Consider the following 25,596-nt stretch of genomic DNA (forward strand, 5'->3'; position numbering starts at 1 on the left):
GACTCTTAAAACTGCAACAGCTACACTAGAAAACATCGATGAAAATAAAACTTCCATCTGCTATTTCACTCCCCAAATAGCCGCAACGGCCGGAGCTGCGCCAATCTGAAGCCAGGAGCTAAGAGCTTCTTCCGGGTCTCCCAAGTGGGTGCAGGGGCCCAAGGACTTGGGCCATCTTCTACTGCTTTGACAGGCCACAGCAGAGAGCTGGATTGGAAGTGGAGCAGCCGGGTCTCGAAACGGCGCCCAAATGGGATGCTGGCACTTCAGGCCAGGGCATTAACCCACTGCACCACAGCATCAGCTATTACTATTACTTAGTAAATACAAATTCTCACCTTTTTATATATGGCTGTTACATCAGAATCCAAAACAACTATATTTCTTAGCTTTGCATTTATTTCAGCAACTAAAGGCCTCATAACCATCTCAGCATCAAGCCCTAAGGGAATAAAAGGAAAAGTAACTGCTTTTCCTACATTTAAGTTTTGAATTTTTTTTGAAATATTTGAAACATTATTACCTTCAATCTTAATTTCAGAAATGTTACGTGTCTGATCCTGAATGAAGATTTGTAAACATGATAATTCTGCTAAAATTTGCAAGGTAATAATATCCTCATTTGTGGATAGTTTTAAAGCTGCAAAAAAAAAATCATATGTTAAAACATAAGGAAAAACTTTCAGTAGCTTTTCACTACACTTATGAAGTAACTGAAATATCACCACAAGTAACAATACTACAAAAAACTTGATTTGCAAATGAAAGCTAAATAAAATCTTCCCTACTTTACTGGGAATTCCAAAAAACAAATACCATGAAAACAAAAGCAAATACAGAGGCAAAACATAACACTGTTCTTAGAGACTAAACATTTGAGTTTAGGAAGCTGTAGCTATAAAATACTCAAACTTATGGGACTCAACTAGGTGATACTTAGTATTTAAAAACAAGTTTTTACTATTTACAAAGCTCAAGTTGGGGCTGGCATTGTGCCACAGTGACTTATGATGTCACTTACAACACTGGCATCCCATATCAAGGCACTGGTGTCCAACTTGGCTGCTATGCTTCCATTCCAGCTCCCCGCTAATGAGCATGGGAGAGCAGCAGAAGATGCACCAAATTCTGGGTCCCCTGCCACCCATGTGGGAGACCTGGATAGAGGTCTGGGTTCGTAGCTTTCACCTGGCCCAGACCCAGCAATGGTGACCATTTTGGGGAGTGATCCAACAGAAGGAAGATCTATCTTTCCCCCTGTAACTCTGATTTTCAAATAAAGTATTTAAAAAATTTTATTTTTCATATTAAGCTTTCATTATTCAAATTTGTGTGTGGTTTTTCTTTCTTTAGTGGACCCTGTTATAGCAAGCAATTACGATTGTAGCACAAAGAGGAAATAAAACCTAAACTAACAGATTTGAGAATCATCACTATATCACTACAATAGATAACTTGTATTTCCTATAAGGAAAGAATATAGATATTTGTATAGATATTTCCTATGAGGAAAAAAAAATCAATAAAATGCAATCATCCCTAACTAAAAAAGAAACCCAAAATCTGAAGTGTTCCCAAATCCACAAGTTTTCTAAAACTGATAAGATAATACAAGAGCCGGCACTGCGGCTCACTAGGCTAATCCTCCGCCTTGCGGCGCCGGCACACCAGGTTCTAGTCTCGGTCAGGGTGCCGGATTCTGTCCCGGTGGCCCCTCTTCCAGGCCAGCTCTCTGCTGTGGCCAGGGAGTGCAGTGGAGGATGGCCCAAGTGCTTGGGCCCTGCACCCCATGGGAGACCAGGAGAAGCAACTGGCTCCTGGCTTCGGATCAGCGCGGTGCACTGGCCGCAGCGCACCAGCTGCGGCGGCCATTGGAGGGTGAACCAACGGCAAAGGAAGACCTTTCTCTCTGTCTCTCTCCCTCTCTCACTGTCCACTCTGCCTGTCAAAAAAAAAAAAAAGATAATACAAAAATTTTGGATTTTGAAGCATTTCAGATTTTCAGATTATGAATGTTCAACTTTTATTCTAATTTAAAATTAAACTGCTAAACTATGACATCACATTTTAGTCACATTTTTCTTATCTAAAAGAATGTTATTTAATGCATTTTTTTTTAGTTTTTTTAGGATTTATTTTATTTATTTCAAAGAGAGGTACAGCCAGAGAGAGAGAGAGAGAGAGAGAGAGAGAGAGAGATCTTCCATCTGGTGGTTTACTCTCCAAATGACCGCAACAGCCAGAGTTGAGCTGATCTGATGCAAAGCCAGGAGCTTCTTCTGTATCTCCCAGCAGGTGCAGGGGCCCAAGAACTTGGACCATATTCTACTGCGTTCCCAGGCCATAGCAAAGAGCTGGATCGGAAGTGGAGTAGCCAGGACTCAAATTGGCGCCCATATGGGATGTGGGCACTGCAGGCCGGGGTTTTAACTCACTGTGCCACAGCACCGGCCCCATGAGTTTTAGTCTAAATACTTCTGTATAACCTTAAATTAAAACCAATTATATAATAAATAGAATAAACAAATAGAATTCTGAAGCCAGTATTTCAAGTTAATAGGGGCCAGTGTTGTGGCATAGTGGGTAAAGTTGCTACCTGCAATGCCAGCACCCCATAGAGGTGCTGGTTCATGTTCTGGCTACTTCACTTCCAATCCAGCTCCCTGGTAATGGCCTGGAAAAAAGTAGCACAAGATGGTCCAAGTGTTTGGGCCCCTGCCACCCACGTGGGTGACCTGGAAGGAGGTCCTGGCTCCTGGCTTTAGCCTGGCACAGCCCTGACCGCTGCAGCTATCTTTGGGGTAAACTAGTAGACAATCTCTCTGGGTCTTTCCCTCTCTATATAATTCTGACTTTCAAATAAATAAAAAATCTTAAAAAATTTTCAAGTTACTAAAATAAGACTAAATTTATCATCTGCTTGGTAAATATTTGAGGTTGAGTTTTAAAGACACATACCTAATTTTTTAATGACATCTCCTTTGTCTTCAGTCTCTCCAACATATGCTGAAGTTGATTTTTCCTCTGTTTGTGGAAGGATGTTATTGAGATAACTTATTGTATTTACAAGTGCTTCAGTATGTAAATGAATATCCAAAGAAGAAAAATTCACCTAAAGAACAAGGCTGATTTTACTAAATAAGTCAATCAAAATTTGCTTGTCTGGTCTCTATAAAACACTATACTTTGGCTACAAAGGATACAGTTAACAAATCTTATACATTCAGAAAATAATTTTCACAATATACTTAGAAATCTAGTATCTAGTTAAAAATAAATTATTATCCTCTCATACCTTAATCAGTTGTACCACGTTGTTATAGGTACTTTTCAAGTCAGGTACACCTTTTTCAACCTACTCAGAGAAAACAAAGCTATTAGGACATGTGTATTTGAATATGTGTACCTGACTGTATAATTACATGACCGTCTTATTATACATTTGTGTAATTTTTCCAGTTTTTTTAATATATAATTTAAGTTTACCTAAAAAAGCAACTGCTTTACCAGAACAAAAGAAATGTGTTAAGTATAGGCCTCTCTGGCACATAGCAAGTACTGAATAAATGTTGCATATCATCAAGAAAGGAAGTTACACAATATGAAGTGTAAAGAACATTTCGGTATCAACAATTCCTCCAAATTTCTTCCTCCTTTATTTGAAAACAAAATTTATGACAACTGTCCAACAAATATTCAAATATTGTTTTTTTTCCTAAAAAAACTTATCAGTATTAGTTTTGATAGATAAACCAAAAATGTATTCATTATGGGATAAAATATGATTCATACATTTAAATATTGTGGGATGATTAAATCAAGCTGATATACATAGTCGCTATCTTATCTATTTTTTTTTTATGGTGAGGCATTTGAAAATTTTACTCTTGGTTATTCTGTAATACACAAGCATTAGTGTTGATTATAGTCACCCTGCTGAGCAAGAGATCTCAAAACTTATTTCTCCCTGTCTATCTAAAACTTTGTTCCCTTTGATCAACAATTCCCCATCCCTGCCTCCCCTATGCTCCCCAGCCTCTGGTAACCACCATTCTACTCTTAACTTCTATGAGCCAAACTTTGTCAGATTCTGTATATAGGTGAGATCTTTAATTTTTGTCTTTAATAGATTATTTCAGTTATGATAATGTTCTCCAGAGTCATCCACGTTGTTACAAATAATAGGATTCTCCCCTTTAAAGATCAAATAATATTCCACTCTATTTATACCATATTTTCGTTATCCATTTATTTTCTTCAGCTCTAGAAACACTCTGGTAATCTAAAAGTTATTTAATGCATAACTAATAACAAAAATCCTAACACATCTAACATTAGTAACAGATAGCAAAGTGATCTTAAAAGAAATAAAATATTATTTTAGCATTATTCTTATGTTACAGCAATTTTAAAGATAATGCTGCACTTACATAAAAAAATAAATGAAAACGCGGAATAAAGCAGAAATGGACCATAATACATTCAACTAACAGATAATAATACAAATACCATAAATCAATAGGAACAGAATAGAGTCATGGACACTAGGAAAATCAGGTAACTTCAAACAATGATGGTAAATGAATTGGAAGCATCACTTTGCATCATATTCAATAATAAATTCCATCAAGACTAAAATATTTTTTTAGTATGCTGTTGGGGGGAAAAAGTCAAACTACAGATCCTGTCTACTTAGAACACAGAGCTACTTAATTTGCTATATGAAATTATTCCTAAATCACAACTGTTAAATACAGGATGATGGGAAACCTTAAAGTATTACAAGTGACAAAGACTGCAGTAGAAATGAAAATTAAACAAGCTGAATATTACTAAACTTAGGAAACTTATCACAACATTCCAGCAGCTGGCTTACCTTCACATATTCCAGTGTTAACAGATCTTCCATTGTATTATCCAGTGTTGTAACCAAATAAACTGGCTTCTTGTTTACATCTGAAAATAATTTTTAAATTATCTATCATAAAATTACTGACAATAAATGCAGGCAATATGAGTAATAGTGGAATTGTAAAAGACTTTCCTGTATGACTTCTGGGCCTTGTATGTGACCTTACCCAATCTGGTCCCTTCTTTATTTTTTGAAACTCTGCAAGAATAATATATCCTCACAATTTCCTTTCTCTATCTTGTGTGACATACAAGACTAAAATTTAAACCCAGATAGGAAGAAAGGTAAGAAAAAGTAGCAGTCAGTTAAAGAAAAAGAAGAATAGGGGCAGGCAAGCTTACCCTGAACACTTGAGATTCTGGTGTTTCAGCATGGAATACCTGGGTTCCACATCTAGCTCTGGCTCCTTACTTGTTTCATGCTAAGACAGTCCCTGGGAGACTGCAATGATAGTTCAAGTAATTGGGTTGCTGTCACCCATGGGAGTCCTGGATTCCCTATTCTACACTTCAGCCTATCTGTTCCTAAATGTTGTGGGCATTTGGGGAGTGAGCCAGCAGATGAGAGCTATCCCTGTAAAGAAATAAATTTTGAAAAGAAAAACCAGAATGACTTTGAGGAGCAATCAAAAGGCATAGGAGAATTCTGGCCTTGGGCCACAGAAATAGTTAGAAAATTATCAAAATTTTTTACAATCCAGTTATTGAGAAGATAGCTCAACAACGTGATGAGGAATCAAGATTTTCTGTATATCAGTTTAGGTTAAAATAAACCTTATTACAGAGTTCAACCAATAGTACTAGGTTGAACTCTGTAATTAACACACAATTATTCTTAGGTGTTTAAATTTTAACTGAAAAGTGATCCCTGTTAGGAATCTGGAAAGCATTATGCTGAGCGAAATAAGCCAGTCCCAAAGGGACAAATACCATATGTTCTCCCTGATCGGTGACAACTAACTGAGCACCAAAAACGAAACCTGTTAAAGTGAAATGAACACTATGAGAAACGGTGACTTGATCAGCCCTTGCCCTGACTGTTGATGAACAACTGAATACGTTATCCCTCTTAGTATTTTGTTTGTTTGTTTGTTTGTTCTACTTAATACTTTTGGTTGAATACTGTAACCAATACATAGTTATTCTCAAGTGTTGAAACTTAACTGACAAGTGATCAATCACTGTTAAATATAAGAGTGGGAATAAGAGAGGGAAGAGATGTGCAATTCGGGACATGCTCAAGCTGACTTACCTCAAACGGTAGAGTTTAGAAACATATCAGGGGATTCCAATTCAATCCCATCAAGTTGGCATGTACCAATGCCATCTCACTAGTCCCAGTGATCAATTTCTGTTCACAATTGATTATAATGATAGGACTAAGAGCCAAAGGGATCACAGAAACAAGACTAGTGTCTGCAACTGCTGGCTGATAGAATAAAAAAGGGAGAGAACGATCCAACATGGGAAGCGAGATACACAGCAGACCCACAGAATGGCAGATGCCCTAAACAGCACTCTGGCCTCAGAATCAGCCCTTAAGACAGACGGATCTGGCTGAAAAGCCCATGAGAGTATTTCAGGCATGGAAAGCCAAAACACTCTGGCAAAAAACAAACAAACAAACAAACAAACAAAAAACAAAACAAAACACACACAAAAAAACAAACCCTACATGAAGGATCTCCGTGAGTGAGATCTCAGTGAAAAGTACAGGTCATCAAAGAAGGAGGTACCTTTCTCTGAAGGGAGGAGAGAACTTCCACTTTGACTATGACCTTGTCTAAATATGATCAGAGTTGGTGAACTCAAAAGGCTTCCATAGCCTTGGCAACTCATGACAAGAGCCTAGGGTGATTACTGATGCCATAAACAAGAGTGTCAATTTGTTAAGTCAACAACAGGAGTCACTGTGCACTTATTCCTCATGTAGGATCTCTGTCCTTAATGTGCTGTACATTGAGATTTAATGCTATAACAAGTACTCAAACAGTATTTTCCACTTTGTGTTTCTATGTGGGTGCAAACTGTATTTTTTACAGTTTACTTAATATATGCTAAACTGATCATCTGTATATAAAGAGAATTGAAAATGAATCTTGATATGAATGGAAGGGGGGAGGGAGAGGGAAAGGGGAGGGTTGCAGGTGGGAGGGAAGTTATGGGGGGGGAGCCATTGTGGTCCATAGGCTGTACTTTGGAAATTTATATTCATTAAATAAAAGTTAAAAAAAAATAAACCTTATTAGTCTGTAATCAGTACTTACTAGTTACATTACTGCATCTGTTCAAAATCTGTTAGACTAAGAAAATTGCTGTAGAAGAGATTTTGTATAATGCCTTAAAAACTATCACTAGCATAATACATATGCCTGCTAAAAATTCATATCTAGACCCTGGAAGAAAGGACTACAAACTAAGTATATTATTCTTGAGAAAAAATGCCAAGTTCCACAAATTCCTCCAAATTAAAAGCTTATGAGCACATAATCAGTTTTCCTACCACTTTCAACTCATAACAAGTGCAACTTTGTCTACATTTACTGATTCATCAATTATTGGTCATTGACTTTTTTTTTTTTTGACAGGCAGAGTGGACAGTGAGAGAGAGAGACAGAGAGAAAGGTCTTCCTTTGCCGTTGGTTCACCCTCCAATGGCCGCCGCGGCCGGCGCACCGCGCTGATCCGATGGCAGGAGCCAGGAGCCAGGTGCTTTTCCTGGTCTCCCATGGGGTGCAGGGCCCAAGCACTTGGGCCATCCTCCACTGCACTCCCGGGCCACAGCAGAGAGCTGGCCTGGAAGAGGGGCAACTGGGACAGAATCCGGCGCCCCAACCGGGACTAGAACCCGGTGTGCCGGCGCCGCTAGGCGGAGGATTAGCCTAGTGAGCCGCAGCACCGGCTGATCATTGACTTTACATAAGAAACTATTAACCACTCCTGAAAAAACTGAAGTAAAACTATTACAAAAATAGGTGCATCAATAATTCCTTGTTATTAATTGTGCTGTATTTACAAGGTTATTCTAATCCTCTGCTCTTGGAAAAACAAATTACAAATGTAACTATTATAATATTTATGAATCACTATAGAACATTATCAAGTTGGTTTACTTTTCTTTCCAATTATCAAACTGTTTCCTATTGTGAAAATCATAATAAAACAAAAACATATCTTCTATACATGATGGTGTTGGCATGGGAAAACCAGAATACAGTATATCACACTCAAGTTCTCAAGGCTATGGAACAAGTTCAAAATATGGGGGTGGGGGAGGATGTATAAATCATATCTCCTAGCTAAGTTTCAGGATAAGCTAATTTATTCCCTGCTTAAGAAACTGATTAAAGATCTTTTTTTTTTTAAGTCAAAGATCTTAACACTAACAAGATATACAGATGGCAAAATAAGCATATGAAAACATAATTCACATATTATGTCAATAAGGAAATTCAAATTACCATTATACACCTATTAGAATAACCAAAATCTAGAACACTGAAACACCAAAAGCAGGAGAAGTCATGCAATGAAAAACAATCTCAATTACTGCTGCCAGAAATGCAAAATGGTATAGTTACCTTGGAAAATGCCTGCCAGTTTCTTACAAAATTAACAGATTCTTACCATATGATCTGGCAATCAAGTTCCTTGGTATTTATCCAAAGAAACTCAAAATTTATGTCAATAAAGATTGCACATAAATATTTATAGCAGTTCTGTTCATAACTTTCAAAACTTGGAAACAATGAAAATGTCCTTCAGCAGGTTAAGGGTAAAACGTGGTAGACTCACACAATGGAATATTATTCACTGATTAAATGAAATGTGTAGAGGAAGCTGCTTCAGTGTCTCTCAGAGTGGCAAACTGCCCTGGAATTAGAGGTGCAGCTGCAGTCTCGGTTTTCCCACCAACACAGGCCAGGGGATGGACACACCTGTCACCAAAGGAATAAGGCAGCTGGAGCAGCAGGGGGCCAATAGACTGTAACTGTTACCTGGGGTGTTTTCAGGAATTTGTAAAATGGCTTAAGCATTTGAATGGGCCTGTCTTTGAACATCACAGTCCTGTTCTCTATCATGGACCACCAGACCGGACCGCTTTTCCCAATTATAAATTTGATGTATAACCTTGCCTATGTGCCTGTTAGCTTGCAGAATTGTTGGTACCCTCTAAATAAAATTGTCTACACAAAGCTATCTGGTGGCGCACTCAGGACGGACGTTCTCATGTCCTGTCTCTTCATTTGAAAAGCCCCACAGAAATGAGCTAACCAGCCATGACACATATCACTAAATCAAAAGAAATTAACCTAAAAAGGATCTTACTGTATATGAGTCCAACTATGACATGCTAGGAAAAGTGAATCTATGAATATGATAAAAATATCAGTGGCTCCAGGAATTATAGGGATAGGGGATGAGTAACTTGAACACAGACTTTAAGCACAATGAAACTACTCTGTGTAATAAGATGATGGTGGGTATGTGTCCTTACACAACTGCTCAAACACATGAGAGGTAAAACATCAAGTGTGGATTCTAATGTAAACTATGGACTTTGAGTAATAATGATGATGTGTTCATATAGCTTAATTAATTGTAACAAACATATCATACTTGTGGGGCATGCTCCCAACAGAGGAGGCTATGCATATCCGGGTACATGGGGTACAGAGGAAATCTTTGTACAGTCTACTCAACTGTGCCATGAATCTAAATAAAACTACTCTAAAAGTAAAGTTATTTTGAAAGTTTGTAATGTTACCTCTATGATATATACTATTACTATGCTACAAAGAAGTTTAATGAAGTTAAACCACTGAACCATTACCTTAAAATTCCCTCTACCATTAACAATTATCATTCAAGAAAAAAAATGCAGAATGAAGAAATATAGTACAAAAGCCTAACACAGGAAACACATTGTTTTCTTAGGGATAGTATGTCCATTCTAACTTTGAAACATAAGGAGTTCCTAGTAGGCTGTATACTGCCTGTTTCTCACATATACAAGTTGACATACACTCTCATCTCCTGGAATATGAAGACATTACCTCAAACGGCAAAAAGGGCTCTCAAGATGTGATCAAGGTTATGGTGAAGGGAGAATAGCCTGGATTATAAAAGTGTGTCCAATCTAATCACCTAAACAGCTAAGAATGGAAACAAATGGCAGAAGGTCAAGAGATGTATGTGAAGGGTCTGATACCTGTCGCTGATTCTGAGATATTAAAGGGCTAGAATGTGAAGACAAATAGAGGTCTCAAGGATTAAGGACAGTCAACAGCTAATAAACAACAAGGAAACAGATAATTAAACTTCATGGAACTTGGATTTAGTCAATAGCTGCATGAGTAAGGAAATGGATCCTTCCTTAGAGCCTTGAAAAAAGGAGTCAACACCTTGCTTTTTGCCTAGTGAAACCTGGATCAGACTTCTACTCTACACAACATTAAGATAACAAATTTGAGTTGTTTTGAGACACTAAATTCATGGTAGATTTTACAGTACCATGAGGAAGCTAAATATTAGTGCTCCTATACTCAGTTAATTAGATTTAATATTCGATCACAACCATTTAATTGTTCTTAATGAAAAAAAATCTTCATTTTTCTCTTTGGATTATGTCCCTGGATCATCAACTCTAAGATTAAAGATTAACTCATGGGGCTGGTGCTGTGGCATAGTAAGCAATCCATATAGACACCAGTTCTTGTCCCAGCTCTCTGCTATGGCCTGAGGAATCAGTGAAAGATGGTCCAAATGTTTGAGCCCCTGCATGCATGTGGGAGACCTGGAAGAAACTCCTGGTTCCTGGCTTTGGATGGGCCCAGCTATAGCAATTGCAGCCATTTTGGGAGTGAACCAGTGGATTGAAGACCTTTCACTCTGTCTCTCCCTCTGTCTGTAACTCTACCTCTCAAATAAATAAATAAAATCTTAAAAAAAAAGAGAGAGATTAATTATTTGCTATGACTTGGATGAGGCTTATCCCCAAAGGATTCATATGCTGGAGGCTTGGTGCTCAGGGTGGAGTGTTGAAATGGCAGAGCCTTTAAGAGGTGAAGTCTTGTAATGGGTTAAAGCTGCTGCTAGCGGCGCTGGCATCCCATATGGACACTTGTTTACCCCACTGCACCACTTCCAATCCAGCTTCCTGATAATACGCCTGGGAAAGCAACAGAAAATGGCCCAAGTCCTCGGGCCCCTGCACCTGCATGGGAGACCTCAATGATGTTCCTGGCTCCTAGCTTTGGGTTAGTCCAACCCTGACAGTTGCAGCCATTTGGGTAGTGAACTAGTGAACTAGTAGATAGAAGATATCTATCTCTCTCTCTCTGTAAATCTACCCCTCTCAAATAAATAAAAAATAAAAAAATCTTAAAAAAAAAAAAAAAAAAAAGAGGTGGAACCTTGAAGCTGGCTGTGTGGTTCAACAAGTTAAGCCAATTCAAGTCCCAGCTGCTCTACTTCTGCCCCAGTTCCCTATTAACATGCCTGGGAAAGCAGTGGAAAATGGTTTAAGTATTTGGGACCCTGCAACTCATGTGGGAGGCCCAGATGATGCCCCTGGCTTCAGCATGCCCTGGTCCAGTCAGCATATAGAACAGCATATAGAAGAGATCTCTCTCTCTCTCTCTCTCTCTCTCTCCCTCCCTCCCTCCCTCCCTATAACTCTGCCTTTCAAATAAAATGAATAAATCTTACAAAAAGAGACAGGAAAAAAAAGAGGAGGTCTCACCTAGTGAGAGAAAATTGGGTCACTGGGTGTGTACCCATGGAAGGGATCAGGGTAGTTCCTGTGGGACTCCAGTTAATTCTCATGAGACACAACCCTAAATTGCTCATTGGCTTCCTCTATCACCACGGGATCACATGCTCTTGCCGTGATGCAGTTTGCCATGAGGTACCCACCAGAGGCAAACCCAATGGAGCCACCAGAGCTTGGACTTTCAGCCTCCAAAACTGTAAGCTAATTAAACCTCTTTTCTTTATACATTAACCAGTCTCAGGTATTTTAATATAGTAACTAAAAATGGATTAATACAAACTCATAATGTAATAGATCTGAAAATATTTTAACAAATTAAGATTTAAAGTCTTTAGGAGAAAATTCTCCAGTAGATAGCCAACAATGAAATTTACTTATTTTTAAAAATAGAGATTCTTACCCAAGTATTCTGGGCATTTTAAGCAGAACTCTTTCAAAAAGGCATTTGCTTTCAAATCAAATGTTCTAATCTCAACTTCTGTGCCCAATCCTAAAACATTAATTTCTACTACAGGTAGTTCACAGTCTCCAACAAGGTGGTAAAATTGAATCAAAACCTGTGGAAGAAAGGAAAAAAGAAAACACCACTGTATAAAACAAAAACATGTTTATGTACACTGTTTATATATAGATATATGTGGTACACACAATATGAAATGCATTTAAAATGAGTGACTTTATTCTCATATACTCATAGAACATACACATATAGAAATAATCACTTTCAAAAACTATTTATTGAATAACCACAGTATATTATCTAGGCTCCTAATTCTTGATGAAAAAAGTTAACCTCCAACAAAAAAGATTGAGGGAGTATCACACAGCAAGTCTGGATTCAGGCCGGCGCCGCGGCTCACTAGGCTAATCCTCCGCCTTGTGGCGCCGGCACACCGGGTTCTAGTCCCGGTCGGGGCGCCGGATTCTGTCCCGGTTGCCCCTCTTCCAGGCCAGCTCTCTGCTGTGGCCCGGGAAGGCAGTGGAGGATGGCCCAAATACTTGGGCCCTGCACCCCATGGGAGACCAGGATAAGTACCTGGCCCCTGCCATCAGATCAGCGCGGTGCGCTGGCCGGGGCGGCCACTGGAGGGTAAACCAACGGCAAAGGAAGACCTTTCTCTCTGTCTCTCTCTCTCACTGTCCACTCTGCCTGTCAAAAAAAAAAAAAAAAAAAAAAAAGTCTGGATTCAGCGTAACCAGGATTAAAAAAGAGTACTTATTCCTAATGAGACTATATAGATAAGCTGTAAACAATAAAAATGGCAAACCATTTAAATAAACCATATTAATTTTACCATAGTACATACCTCTGCTACTTCAAATCGCATTTTAAACTCAGTCAAATTTACAGAATGATCCTGCTTCTGTGACTTTCTGTGTCGAACATTTTTAACTCTGGTTGGAATTTGAGGAGTTACTTCTAAGGGACTACATGGTGCATCATAAAATTCTTCATCTGAATCTAAATTTCACAGAACATTGTTTAAGTCAATAATAAAATTAACCAAATTGTAAACATCTTGATAACCTTCCTGAAATGAATACGAACATTAAAGCACTAAGATCTATAGAAACATATTTGAAGAAATAACATCTTTATGATAAAAGTGTATAAAATTTTAAAGAAATCTTTAGCATAAACTTTAAAATTATTAACCTATTTTAAGATTTCATAAAAAAATTTTTACAGCAAATGACAATTCTAATGATTATGCACAGCATGAATACTGCATGCTGTTCCATGTAGTGTGATGAAATCTCCCGCAGTCCTGTCCTTTGTCAGTATACTATAGCAGCATGGGGAGAAGCTTCAGCTTTAACCTAAGGTTCACTGGGCTAAAGTAACAATAGACACTTTAACAGCAGAAAAGATAGCTAATTTTAGGTGTCAAAACCACATAAAAAGAAAACATTCTCTGGAAAACAGATAATCAACATGGCAGTTACCATTATTTAAAAGTTAGTTAATTTTAAAGTTTTACAAAGAGTCTATTTTTTCTTTCCAGTGTGGCCAGGAAACAAGTTATCTGATAACAGGATATTTACAAACTTTTATATGTGAATGCAGAATATTAAGACTTGATTTGTTCATTTAGTAACAAAGATGGTTAAAAATGTTTAAAAACACACTATAACAAAACTGTCAAATACCTAAATGAAACATTATAAATCAGACATCTACGAAGTTTTTTAGGATTTCCTAGACCCCAGCTGAAAAAAAATTATTAGTTTTTAGTGGTCCTATGAGCTCAACTTTTATTTGCACCCCTCAAAAAAAGAAAAAAAAATCAACTGCAAATACAACTTTAAGGAATATCTTACTTACTTTTTAAAGGATTTTTTGTGACTATTTCTTGAAAATATACAAGTAACTGCTACTGCTGGTAATTTTCTATATGGCTAGAGACTAGAGTATACAACTCCAAAATACATGTTTAGCAAAAGGGTGACACTGCATAGATTATTTTTAGAAACAGCATAAAACTCTGAAAGTAGCACAAATTTCCCTTTTCTAAAGGGAAATTAACATTTGTCAGTAAAGCTATCAATGAATGGTGTCTCCACCTCCAGAATGCAAGGATAGAGGAGTTACTTAAATATGCATAACAAACCTTACCCTTGCTCACTATGCTTTTCCTGGTTACCTTCTCTAAACTTACCTCTACCTTATCCCTATCAGATTATCCCAAAATCTCTTTTCCTTGGCTTAAACCTAAAATGGTATACAAACTCAAGTCTCAATCATCCCTTCGAGTTACTCATCCCTGAGTTTCTTCCATGTACACAAGAGATATGCTAATCAATTTCTATTTTTTTCTCTTGTTAATCTGTCTAGTGTTACAGAAAACCTATTTTTTAAAGCACCATATACATTCTTTCCTACCCACTGTCATTTAGGAAAGATATGTCTCAAACTGGAAATTATTTTTATAACATATATGAGTATAATGAGGAAAATAACCATAAGCAGTTTATTTTACCATCTTCAGCAACAGAAGGAAGTTCCAAGAGAGGAATTATTCTCTGCGAAATCTGTGATGTTCCCAAAGAAAGAGATGTATGAGTCTGAAAGAAAAGTAATTCACTGTCAATAAGCACAAAACATTCTATTGAAAACTTTTAAAATAATTTTAAAAAAGAGCCAATCAATTTGAACTATCTGAGAAAAACATCAGGTCTGAATTAGAAAAGTAAATTACAGGGTTGGGCATTCAGTCTAGCAGTTAAGACTTTAGTTAGGATGCTCGTGGCCCTTCCATATTGGAGTACCAGTGTGCTATACCCAGCTGCTGCTATGTAGAACCTGAGAGATAGCCGGTGATGACTCCTAACTGGTCTCCTATCACCCCTATGGGAGACCTGGATTGAGTTCCTAGCTATAGGATTTGGCCCATCAGTGCTAGAAGTTATAGATAGCACTTGGGGAATGAACAAGCAAATGGAAACTCTTTCTGTCCTCCAAATTAATAAAAATATTTTTACAATGACAATTCTAAACTGTAGATTAAAAGAAGTTACACATTTTAAGGCTAAATCTAAACTGTAGCACTGTTAATTTCCTTGATGAGAGACTCTGTATAGGAAATATGTATTAAGGTGACAGGCTTCATTAATAATTTTATTGTATATTTTCATTTATTTAAAAGGCAGAGAGACAAAAAAAAAAAAAAAAAAAAAAGACACAGAGACAGACAAAGATCAGCCTTCCACTGGTTTAGCCCCCAGATGCTCAAAACAGCCACGGCTGGGCCAGGTGGAAGCCAGAAGCCTGGAACTCAATCCAGGTTTCCCATGTGAGTCACAGGTACCAAAGTACTTGAGTCATCATCTGCTTCTACCCAGGGCTCATATTAGTAGGAAGATGGAATCAAAAGCAGAGACAGGAGTCAAACCCAGGCACTCCAATATGGGAAGTGGGCATCCTAAAGTGTGACTTAACCACTATACCAAATGCATGCCCCTAGTCTTATGTATATATTTCTTATGTGCTACTTGAAATGCAGAGTGACAGAGAGAAAGAATCCACAGGAGATCTTCCCTTTACTGGTTCATTTCACAAATGCTCCCAATAGCCAGGGCTCAGTCAGGCCAAAACCAGGATCCCAGAACTGCATCTGGGTCTCCCACATGTGTGACAGGGATCCAGGCACTTGAGCCATCATCTGCAGCTCCCAAGAATGCATTAGCAGGTGCTGGCTTGGAAGCAGAAAAGCTAGGACTAAAAAGTATACTGATATGGGACATGGGAGTGAGTCCCAAGCAGTAGATTAACCCTTGTGTCACAACACCGGCCCATTATGTCTGTTTTGAATCAACATGTCACTAGTAAGGAAACCACCTCCACCCATGAAACACAAGTCCCAATATTTCAGTCCTCTAGAATTGGAAAGCTTCCAGTTTTATTTTTTAATTTTCTAATCATATTTCAGTGATAAGAAAAAATATTCCAATATGCCCTAAATTTAATTTTAAATAGCCTGAAGATAGAAAGGAGGTAAAATGGGGGAAGAACTCAATCAGTAACAAGTTACAGGCTAAACGGATCACCTTACATTCTTGAGGATATGTTAAAGCCTTATCTTAAACCCTATTACAGGGGGCCAGAGCTGTGGCATAGTAGGCTAAGCCTCTGCCTGCATCGCCGGCATCCCATATAGGCGCCTGTTCATGTCATAGCTGCTCCTCTTCCAATCCAGCTCTCTGCTATGGCCTGGGAAAGCAGCAGAAGATGGCCCAAGTGCTGGGAGCCTGCACCCATGTGGGAGACCCTGAAAAAGCTCCCGGCTTTTGATCAGCCCAGCTCTGGCCATTGTGGCCATTTGTGGAGTGAATCAGCAGATGGAAGACCTTTCTCTCTGTCTCTTCCTCTCTTTGTCTATGACTCTACCTCTCAAATAAACAAATCTTAAAAAAAAAACAAAAAAAAAAAAAACAAAAAAAAAACTATTACAACTCCCTAGATTGTACTGCATCTTGCTCACAATCCCAACCAATACAGAAACACCAATTACTTCTTACGGACTCACATAATCCCACCTCTTATCTATAGCCAATATAAGTTCCAAATGAAGAACATAAGCCTTCTTTCCATAACTTTCATTAAAAAACACTCTTACCTTTTAAATCTAGCAAAAGTATGCAGAGACTTCAAAATTATTTGAAACATAAAATTATCTTTCATTTCTATTTTCCACACAATTCATAATTTTATCACCATGAAAAGCAAAAAACACTCTATGTGTACATGTAAAAATATCTCTAAGATATAGAACATATATGGTAATCATGATGAAAAGAATACAGATTCAGAATAGTACGTATACTGGTCCATGCATAGTTGTTTGTGTTTATTAGTATACATCATAAACATTTTCTAAAAAACTAGAGAAGCAGTAGTTAACAGTGTTACCATTAGGGAAAAAGGAGACTGTAGAAGTAAGGAAAAGCGACGTTTCATTTTGTATCTTTTTTACCTACTATACTTTTTACCATTTCTTCAATTTCTTTTTTAAGATGTCATTTTTAAAGGTATATTCAAAACCAACTGCAAATTATTTTATCTGACATTAATGTGGCTCTTTCAAATAGCATTTGTGAACTTTCTTTTTTAATTTATGCTTTTATTAATTCTGAAAATAACATTACCTGCAATGGTTTGACAGGGGCAGATACTTCTGTTACAGGTTGGGGTTTTGGAATGCTTTCAACCAGTTCCATAATTCCTTGCAGTTTTTTATCTGAGATTCGTAAAGAAACAAGTGGTAACTTTCCAGCAACCTTGAATCTGTTTCAAAAAGACAGGAATCATTACAGAAGGACGCTCAACCTGACTTAAGTACACTAATTAGCAGGAGACTAGAGGCAGACTTGGTGGTACAGCAGGTTCAGCATCCTGTATCAGAGTGCTGGTGAGTCTTGGCTGCCCCACTTCCAACTCATCTTCTTGCTAATGCATCTGGGAAGGCAGAGGTGCTTGGGCCCACTGTCACCCACACAGGAGACTCTGGACAGAGTGCCTGGTTCTTGACCTTGGCCTGTCCCAGCCCTGGCTTTGCAGCCATTTGGTGAGCAAACTAGCAGACGGAAGATCTCCCTCTCTATCACTTTGCCTTTCAAATAAATCTACATAAAAACTAAGAAAAAAATTTAATATAAAAAGGACTCCTCCCCTCAAGTTACACAAATATAATCAAATGTAATTTTAAGCACTAAAAATCTCTACTCCAAACATATCATAGTAACCAGTTTCATTAGATAGTTAACTCATCTAATTTCTATTTTTAAGAGGCTTGTTTTTCCAATATTATCACATTTATTGTGCCTCTACTGTTTGCCATGTAAACTTTTTTTTTTTTTTTTTTTGACAGGCAGAGTGCACAGTGAGAGAGAGAGACAGAGAGAGGTCTTCCTTTGCCATTGGTTCACCCTCCAATGGCCGCCACGGCCGGCGCATCACACTGATCCGAAGCCAGGAGCTTTTTTCCTGGTCTCCCATGGGGTGCAGGACCCAAGCACCTGGGCCATCCTCCACTGCATTCCCGGGCCATAGCAGAGAGCTGGCCTGAAAGAGGGGCAATAGGGACAGAATCCGGTACCCCGACTGGGACTAGAACCCGGTGTGCCGGCGCCGCAAGGCGGAGGATTAGCCTATTGAGCCACGGCACCGGCCCTGCCGTGTAAACTTAACTACTTAAGTGTTTTTAACTGACAGACATTGAGGAAAGCATTTCATATGCATTATTGCAGATAGTCCACACAACGGATGAGGCAATCTACTTCTTACTTGCCAACTCTACGTACATGGTTTCTATAAGGAAACTAAGCCTTACGAAGTTCAAATAACTTACCCAAAAGGTTATAATTCTAAAACTATGATTCCATTCCAAACCTCAGGAGCAGATATCTGACACTGCTTTTTTTTTTTTTTTTTAAGATTTATTTATTTAATTTGAAATGCAAAGTTACAGAGAGGCAGAGGCAGAGAGGTCTTCTATCCGATGGTTCACCACCCCCCCCCCCCCAAATGGCTGCAATGGCCAGAGTGGGCATATATGAAGTCAGGAGCCAGGAGCTTCTTCCAAGTCTCCCACATGGGTACAGGGGCCCAAGGACCCAGGCCATCTTCTACTTCCCTCCCAGACCATAGCAGAGAGCTGGATCAGAAGTGGAGCAGCTAGAACTGGAACTAGCTCCCATATGGGAGGCTGTCACTGCAGGCAGCAGCTTTACCCACTATGCCACAGTGCCGGCCCCTGGCACAGCTCTTAAGTTCCCATTTGGTACATTCACATGTCATATCAGTGTGCCTGGTTCAAGTCCTGGCTGGCTACTCTGCTTCTGATCTAGGTATACCTGTTGAGGTATACACTGGAGACAGCAGAAGATGGCTCAAGTACTTGGGTCCCTGACACCCATGTGGGAGACCTGGACTGAGTTTCAGCCTCCTCCTGTCTTCTGCCTGGTCCAACATTACCTATTATGGACACTTGGGAAGTGAATCAATAGATGAGAGATCTCTGTTTCTCTTTGTCTGCCTTTCAAATAAAATGAATAAATTTTTTAAAAGAATGATTTCTAATTGATGAAAAAAAAGTAGGTGCTTTATGCTTTGTCAGTCTCCTTTGCTTACAGACAGGATATAAAGAATTAAAAAGAAAGACAGTTTTGAAAGTATCTGAGTGTCTGAGAATTTGTTAATCTGTTTGATAATGAAAATATTTCTTGTTCTTTTGTTGTTGTTGTTCCATATTTTCATGTTTAAATTTGAATTTTTATATTTTTAATTCTATCAATTTAAGTATAATTTGTTCAACGGTTAAAATGGGGTTGTCAGTGAATAAACAAAAACAGCCTCATTCACGCAACTGCTTAAGTAAAAACTATATTTTGTGTTCTATGTTCCCTAAAAAAAGGAAACAGGCATAAAAAACAAAGTTTTCACTTAACATTTTTATCTTTACATTTTCCTTAAGGTTTATTTTCAATTAATGCACAATGACTGTTAAGGTTCTCCTTCTAAAACTGTACCTGAATTCCTAAAGAAAGTTAATTTATAATTTATCTCATTCATTCTAGTTTAACTTAGTTACACATTATGAAGTCCCATCAATCTGTCTAAACTTACACTTTCTTGAAATATGTAAGTTGTATAATATGAAGACAGTGTGTACCAATGTACTACATACAAAATAATAGGCTTCCTTTAATTTGTCTCACTTTTTTAGCTCAAACTTCAAAGGAAATATTCTGAGAGTTCCAGGAATTTATTTTTATTGTTAAATTTTATTTATTGATTGATTGATTGAGAAGCAGATAGAGCTTGCATTCACTGCTTGATTCCCAAAATGCCTGTTAACAACTGAGGCCAAAGCCAGGAGCTGGGAACCCATGTATGTGGCAAGAAACCAATTATCTGAGCCAACAACACTGCCCCCCATGCCTCAGGAAGCTATAGTCAGGAGTCGGGAGCCAGGTGTCAAAACCCATGTATTTGGGTAAGATATGCGGGCATCTTAACTGCTGAACACCCACCTCAATTTTCTGGATTTAACAAAACATCACATTCACTTTTTACCACTTATGAAAAACTGTAAAATAAAAACCAGAGAACTTCTCAGATGTCATCTTTCTAAAACACTGTCATTTGTGGCCTATAATTATTTTAATTACTTTCCTGGTCCTCATGTACAGACATAATCAACAGACACATTTTAGCCAACTATTTTAATCCCGCTCTGGTATATCTACTCCCTGCATCAAAGACAGTTATCTGAGACCAGCATTGTAGAACACTGGGTAGCTACTTGAGACACCAGCATTCCAAAATGGAATGCTGGCTTGAGCCCTGATTGCTCTGCTTCTGATCCTAGTTCCTGCTAATGCACCTGGGAAAGCAGCCGATCATGCCCCAAGTACTTGGGCCCCCGCCATTCACATGGGAAATCCAGATGGAGTTTCTGGCTCCAGGCTTCAACTTAGCCCAGGTCTGGCTTTGTGGCCATTTGGGAAGTAAACAAGCAGACGAAAAACCTGAAAATCTGTCACTCTGCCTTTCAAATAAATAAATAAATCTTCCAAAGGAGGAGTGGGGAATGGGTGTGTGGGACATATTCTTCTGAACTACATGATAACAGAATAAATCCAAAGTGAGAGCAAGATAAACTGTTCTTTTCTTTCCTTGGAGAACTATTGTGTCCTTTTATTCTAGTACCATGTAGCTTCCTACATTTTACCAAGAAAAAATCAAAGTAAACTACGCTGAATTTAAAGACCAATTCATATTTACAACAGGAAATCATATATATCTTTGCTCTATATCACAGACTAAAAACTTTATAAGAAATTTCAGGTAAGTGGGGAGGGAGACATTTGTGAATAAAAGCATACTTAAGTATGATCAGAAAAAAATTTCCAGGCATTCTTCTGCCTCTAGACTCTGACTTTCTAACAGAAAAACGCCTAAAAGCACAAGATTTAGGACTCTAGACAATGTCTCCTCTTTAAAAAAAAAAAAAAAAAAAAAAAAAAAAAAACCACCACACACAAAGGAAGAAAAAGAAAAAGCATGTAGGAAAGGTAATCAGGAGAGGCTTTCTGGAGCAGCTGGTGTCACACAAGCCCACCAAAGGGTATGCATTCTCTCTTGGGTGCTTCCTTTTTACAAAGTAATAACACTAAGTATGAATAACAAGGCCCATACCACATACCCTCAGGAAAAAGCCACGCTATCCCTAAATGGCCTCTACTCTCCTACCCATAAAACAAGAAACCTTAAGTACTATCGCAGGAGCATTCTCCCTGCTGCCTCATTGAACCCTGAAACCACTGAGTAGGTTGTTACATGACTATTTGGTTAAATTATAAAATACTTCTGTGGCTGAGGTTTGAATGTTACAAGGGAAAAAAAAAAGGTGCTGGTATACAGAAGATGTGAAATGGATACCTATGGTATAGAATTATTTGAGAATAAATCAACTAATGGGCTTCTCTAGTTAGGGTCCCAGGATCATCGCTTCAGCAAACAATAAAATATATAAAGAAGCTGGTAAAGGTAAATACATGGACAAACATAAATACTCACTCCAGCAAAACAAATGCATAAAAATAAACATATAAAATATATATAGTATATATAAATATATAAAATATAAAAATAAATATAAATCTATGCTGTGGAGTATATAAAGATTTAAACTATGACATCAATAACAAAATGAAATGGATAAAGCAGGACACACGCAATTGCATGAAACTGAAGTTAAGCTAGTATCAACTTTAAACATATTAGTATAACTTTAGGAGTCATATGTCATCTCCAAAGTAACCACAAAAAAATCTATAAAATATACAAAAATGGAATTGAGAAGGGAATCAAATCATGATACAATAATCAACTAAACACAAAGGAAGCAGCAATACAGGAAATAAAGGACAAAAAAGTAGAAGACACACAGGAAGCACACACTGAAAAAGTAAGTTTTTCCCAATGTAAGTAAATGGGAACCAGCACTGTGGTGTAGCAGGTAAAGCTGCTGCCTGTGATGCCGACATCCCATATGGCACCAGTTTGAGTCCCAGTGCTCTACTCCCAATCCAGCTCCCTGTTAACATGCCTGGGAGAGCAGTGGAGGATGCCCAAGCCCTTGGTTCCCTGCATCCACAGGAGACACACAAAAGAAGCTCCTGACATTAGCTTGGCCCAGCCCTGGCCATTGCAGCCACTGGGGGAGTGAACCAGCATTTAGAGGATCTCTCTCTCTCTCTTCTCTAATTCTGCTTTTCAAACAAATAAATAAAATCTATTAAAATAAAAAAAGAAAAGCAGAGGTAGGGGGAGAGGGGGAGGGAGAGGGAGAGGGGGGAGGGGGAAGGAAGGAAGGAAATATATATATATTATATATATATATATAGAGAGAGAGAGAGAGAGAGAAAGAGAGGGAGAGAGAGAGATCCATTTCAACATAGAATAGAAATTTACCACTTATGAAAAACCGTAAAATAGAAACCAGATAACTGACTTATAGATGTAGCTGACTTGCAGATGTAGCAAAACTCCCTAGGCAACAAGATTGGTAGGGAGCAGCCAACTCACAATAAGAAATTACAAAGGAAGGAGGAAGATAACTGTGTAGCTTAGGAGACTGGGAAGGGCTGGCGCCGCGGCTCACTAGGCTAATCCTCCGCCTTGCGGCACCGGCACACCGGGTTCTAGTCCCGGTCAGGGCACTGGATTCTGTCCTGGTTGCCCCTCTTCCAGGCCAGTTCTCTGCTGTGGCCAGGGAGTGCAGTGGAGGATGGCCCAAGTACTTGGGCCCTGCACCCCATGGGAGACCAGGATAAGTACCTGGCTCCTGCCATCGGATCAGCGTGGTGCGCCAGCCACAGCACACCGGCCGGGGCGGCCACTGGAGGGTGAACCAACGGCAAAGGAAGACCTTTCTCTCTGTCTCTCACTCTGCCTGTCAAAAAAAAAAAAAAAAAAAAAAGGAGACTGGGAAGACTGGACACCCCACAGTACTCAGTGAGGAACCTGCTTGCTAAGATATAAACTGCTTGCTGTTACCTGCACTGGGTGTGCCTGCTTATCAGACTTGGGACTTGCATGATCACCAATAAACTGTTGCTTTCATCGCACTTCCTGACTCTATGTCTACCTCTTGAGTGTACAGGTAAAGATATTTCCAATGCCCATCAGTATTTATTTTCAAGGTTAATATTTTAAGCTTCCCAACCAAAAGACATAATTACCAAAATGCATAAAAACATGAGATTTAACTATCTGCTGTCTGCAAATGACTCACTTTAGATCTAAGAAAATATATAGGTTAAAAGTGAAAGAATGCAGGGTCTGGTGTTGCGAAGCAGGTTAAGCAGCCTCTTGCTACAGCATCCAGCTAATGCACCTGAGAAGGAAGCTATATGATGACCCAAATGCTTCGGCCACTGCTACCTGTAGGAGACCAGGATAGACTTCCAGCTTTATCCTGTTCCAGACCTGTCCTTCCCTCCCTTCACTTCCTCCCTTCCTCACAGCCTTTCAAATAAATAAATAAATCTTAAAAAAAAAAAAAACTTACAAGGAACAAAGGAGGATATTATCTATAATAATAATGAAAGTTACATTTCAACAAAATACATCAAATGTCAGAGCTCAAAAATATATGAAGCAGGGGCCGGCGCTGTGGCTCACTTGGTTAATCCTCCACCTGCGGTGCCAGCATCCCATATGGGCAATGGGTTCTAGTCCTGGTTGCTCCTCTTCCAGTCAAACTCTCTGCTGTGGCCCGGGGGTCAGTGGAGGATGGCCCAACTGCTTGGGCTCCTGCACCCACATGGGAGACCAGGAGGAAGCACCTGGCTCCTGGCTTCGGACTGGCGCAGCACGCCGGCCGTAGCAGCCATTTGGGGAGTGAACCAACAGAAGGAAAACCTTTCTCTCTCTCTCTCTCTGTCTATAACTCTACCTGTCAAATAAAAAAAAAAAACGAAAGAAAAAAAATACATGAATCAAACATCGACAGAATTAAGAGGAAAAAATGCAGCTCTCTAATAGCACAAGATTTCAATATTCTATTATTAATAATGAACATAACCAAACAAAAAACTAATAAGGAGTATTAGAACAGCATTACTAACAGGACCATGCAGACCTACAGAGAACACTCCATCTAGAGACCACAGAATGCACATTTTTCTAACATACATGAGAACATTCTTTGGTATCTATTATATGCTTGGTTACAAAATAAGTTATCACAAAGTTGCAGAAGGGGCCGGCACTATGGCTGTGGCACAGCGGGTAAAATCACTGTGCCAGCATCCCACAAGAGTGTCAGTTTGAGTCCCAGATGCTCCACTTCCAATCCAGTTCTCTGCTATGGCCTGGAAAGCAGGGAAGATGGTCCTCCAAGTCCTTGGGCTCCTGTACTCGCATGGGAGACCCAAAGAAGCTCGCAGCTCCTGGCTTCAGATCAGTTCAGCTCCAGCCATCTCAGTCAGTTGGGGAGTGAACCAGTGGATGGAAGACCTTTCTCTCTCTCTGCCTCTCTGTGTAAGTCTGACTTTCAAATAAATGAATAAATCTTTAAAAAAAAAGTTGTAGAAGATTGAAGTTTCAGAAAGTATCTTTTCTGAGAACAGCAGACAATTATTGAAAGCAAAAGTAGAAGGAAAACAGCATATTCAAAATTTACTGAAATAAAATTTCGTAGACAAAAAAATGAGTCAAAGAAGAAATCACAAAAAAATTAAAAATTATCTTGAGACAAATGAAAACATAACACTCCAAGATTAGTGGAAACAGCAAAGTCTGCTAATAGAGAAATTTATAGTTGTAAACATCTTATTTTTTTAAGAAGGGGAGGAACCAGGTGCTTGGTGCATTTAAAAACAATTTTTTAAAAAATCTCAAATCAATAGTCTAACATCACTGGAAACTAAACCAAAGGCCCCCCCCCCAAAAAAAAAAAAAGAAAGAAAGAAAGAAAAAGAAAATAAAAACAGTTGAGTACAGATAAAGTACAGAAAAATAATGAAAAATCAACAGAACCAATAGTCAATTCTTCAGAATGATCAACAAAACTGACAAATCTTTAGTTAAAGAAAAAATACAGAATTAGTTTATCTATGTATTATGAATAATATTATGCTAACAAACTGAGTAATCTCAATGAAATTCCTAGAAAAACAAACCTTCAGAGGGATTACAATGGTGGAATAGGGAAGGAGCTTATTGCTCTAGTCTAGGAGAAGATAGTTTAAAAAAAGTGGAGAGAGTGCAATCTCAGGTAAGAGGTAGGGAGAAAACTCCATGCAAATTAGAAGAACACTGTGGACCTAGATGCACAACTCATGACCCAGCAGCCAAGAGCCTCAGCACCAGCTTTGGAGAATTAGGTGAGACCAGACTG

The 25,596-nt window shown here is 38.6% G+C and overlaps 1 protein-coding gene across 8 annotated transcripts in view; it reads right to left on the minus strand.

The window, feature by feature from the left end:
• VPS13A (vacuolar protein sorting 13 homolog A) overlaps positions 1-25,596 on the minus strand; it is a 248,013-nt gene that overhangs the window by 120,690 nt on the left and 101,727 nt on the right. For all 8 annotated transcript variants that reach the window (XR_011379457.1, XM_051858844.2, XM_017341940.3 and 5 more), the window contains 9 exons: positions 17,333-17,471; positions 14,668-14,752; positions 12,994-13,148; positions 12,087-12,243; positions 4,877-4,956; positions 3,296-3,355; positions 2,959-3,112; positions 524-640; positions 339-442 (listed from right to left, as the gene is read on the minus strand). Coding sequence is in view for 7 of the 8 variants with exons in the window: in XM_051858844.2 (XP_051714804.1) it covers positions 339-442; positions 524-640; positions 2,959-3,112; positions 3,296-3,355; positions 4,877-4,956; positions 12,087-12,243; positions 12,994-13,148; positions 14,668-14,752; positions 17,333-17,471 (1,051 nt within the window). In the remaining variant the exon portion in view is untranslated. The remainder of the gene's footprint in view (positions 1-338; positions 443-523; positions 641-2,958; positions 3,113-3,295; positions 3,356-4,876; positions 4,957-12,086; positions 12,244-12,993; positions 13,149-14,667; positions 14,753-17,332; positions 17,472-25,596) is intronic.

This window comes from Oryctolagus cuniculus, chromosome 1, assembly GCF_964237555.1.
Source record: "Oryctolagus cuniculus chromosome 1, mOryCun1.1, whole genome shotgun sequence".
NCBI lineage: Eukaryota > Metazoa > Chordata > Mammalia > Lagomorpha > Leporidae > Oryctolagus > Oryctolagus cuniculus.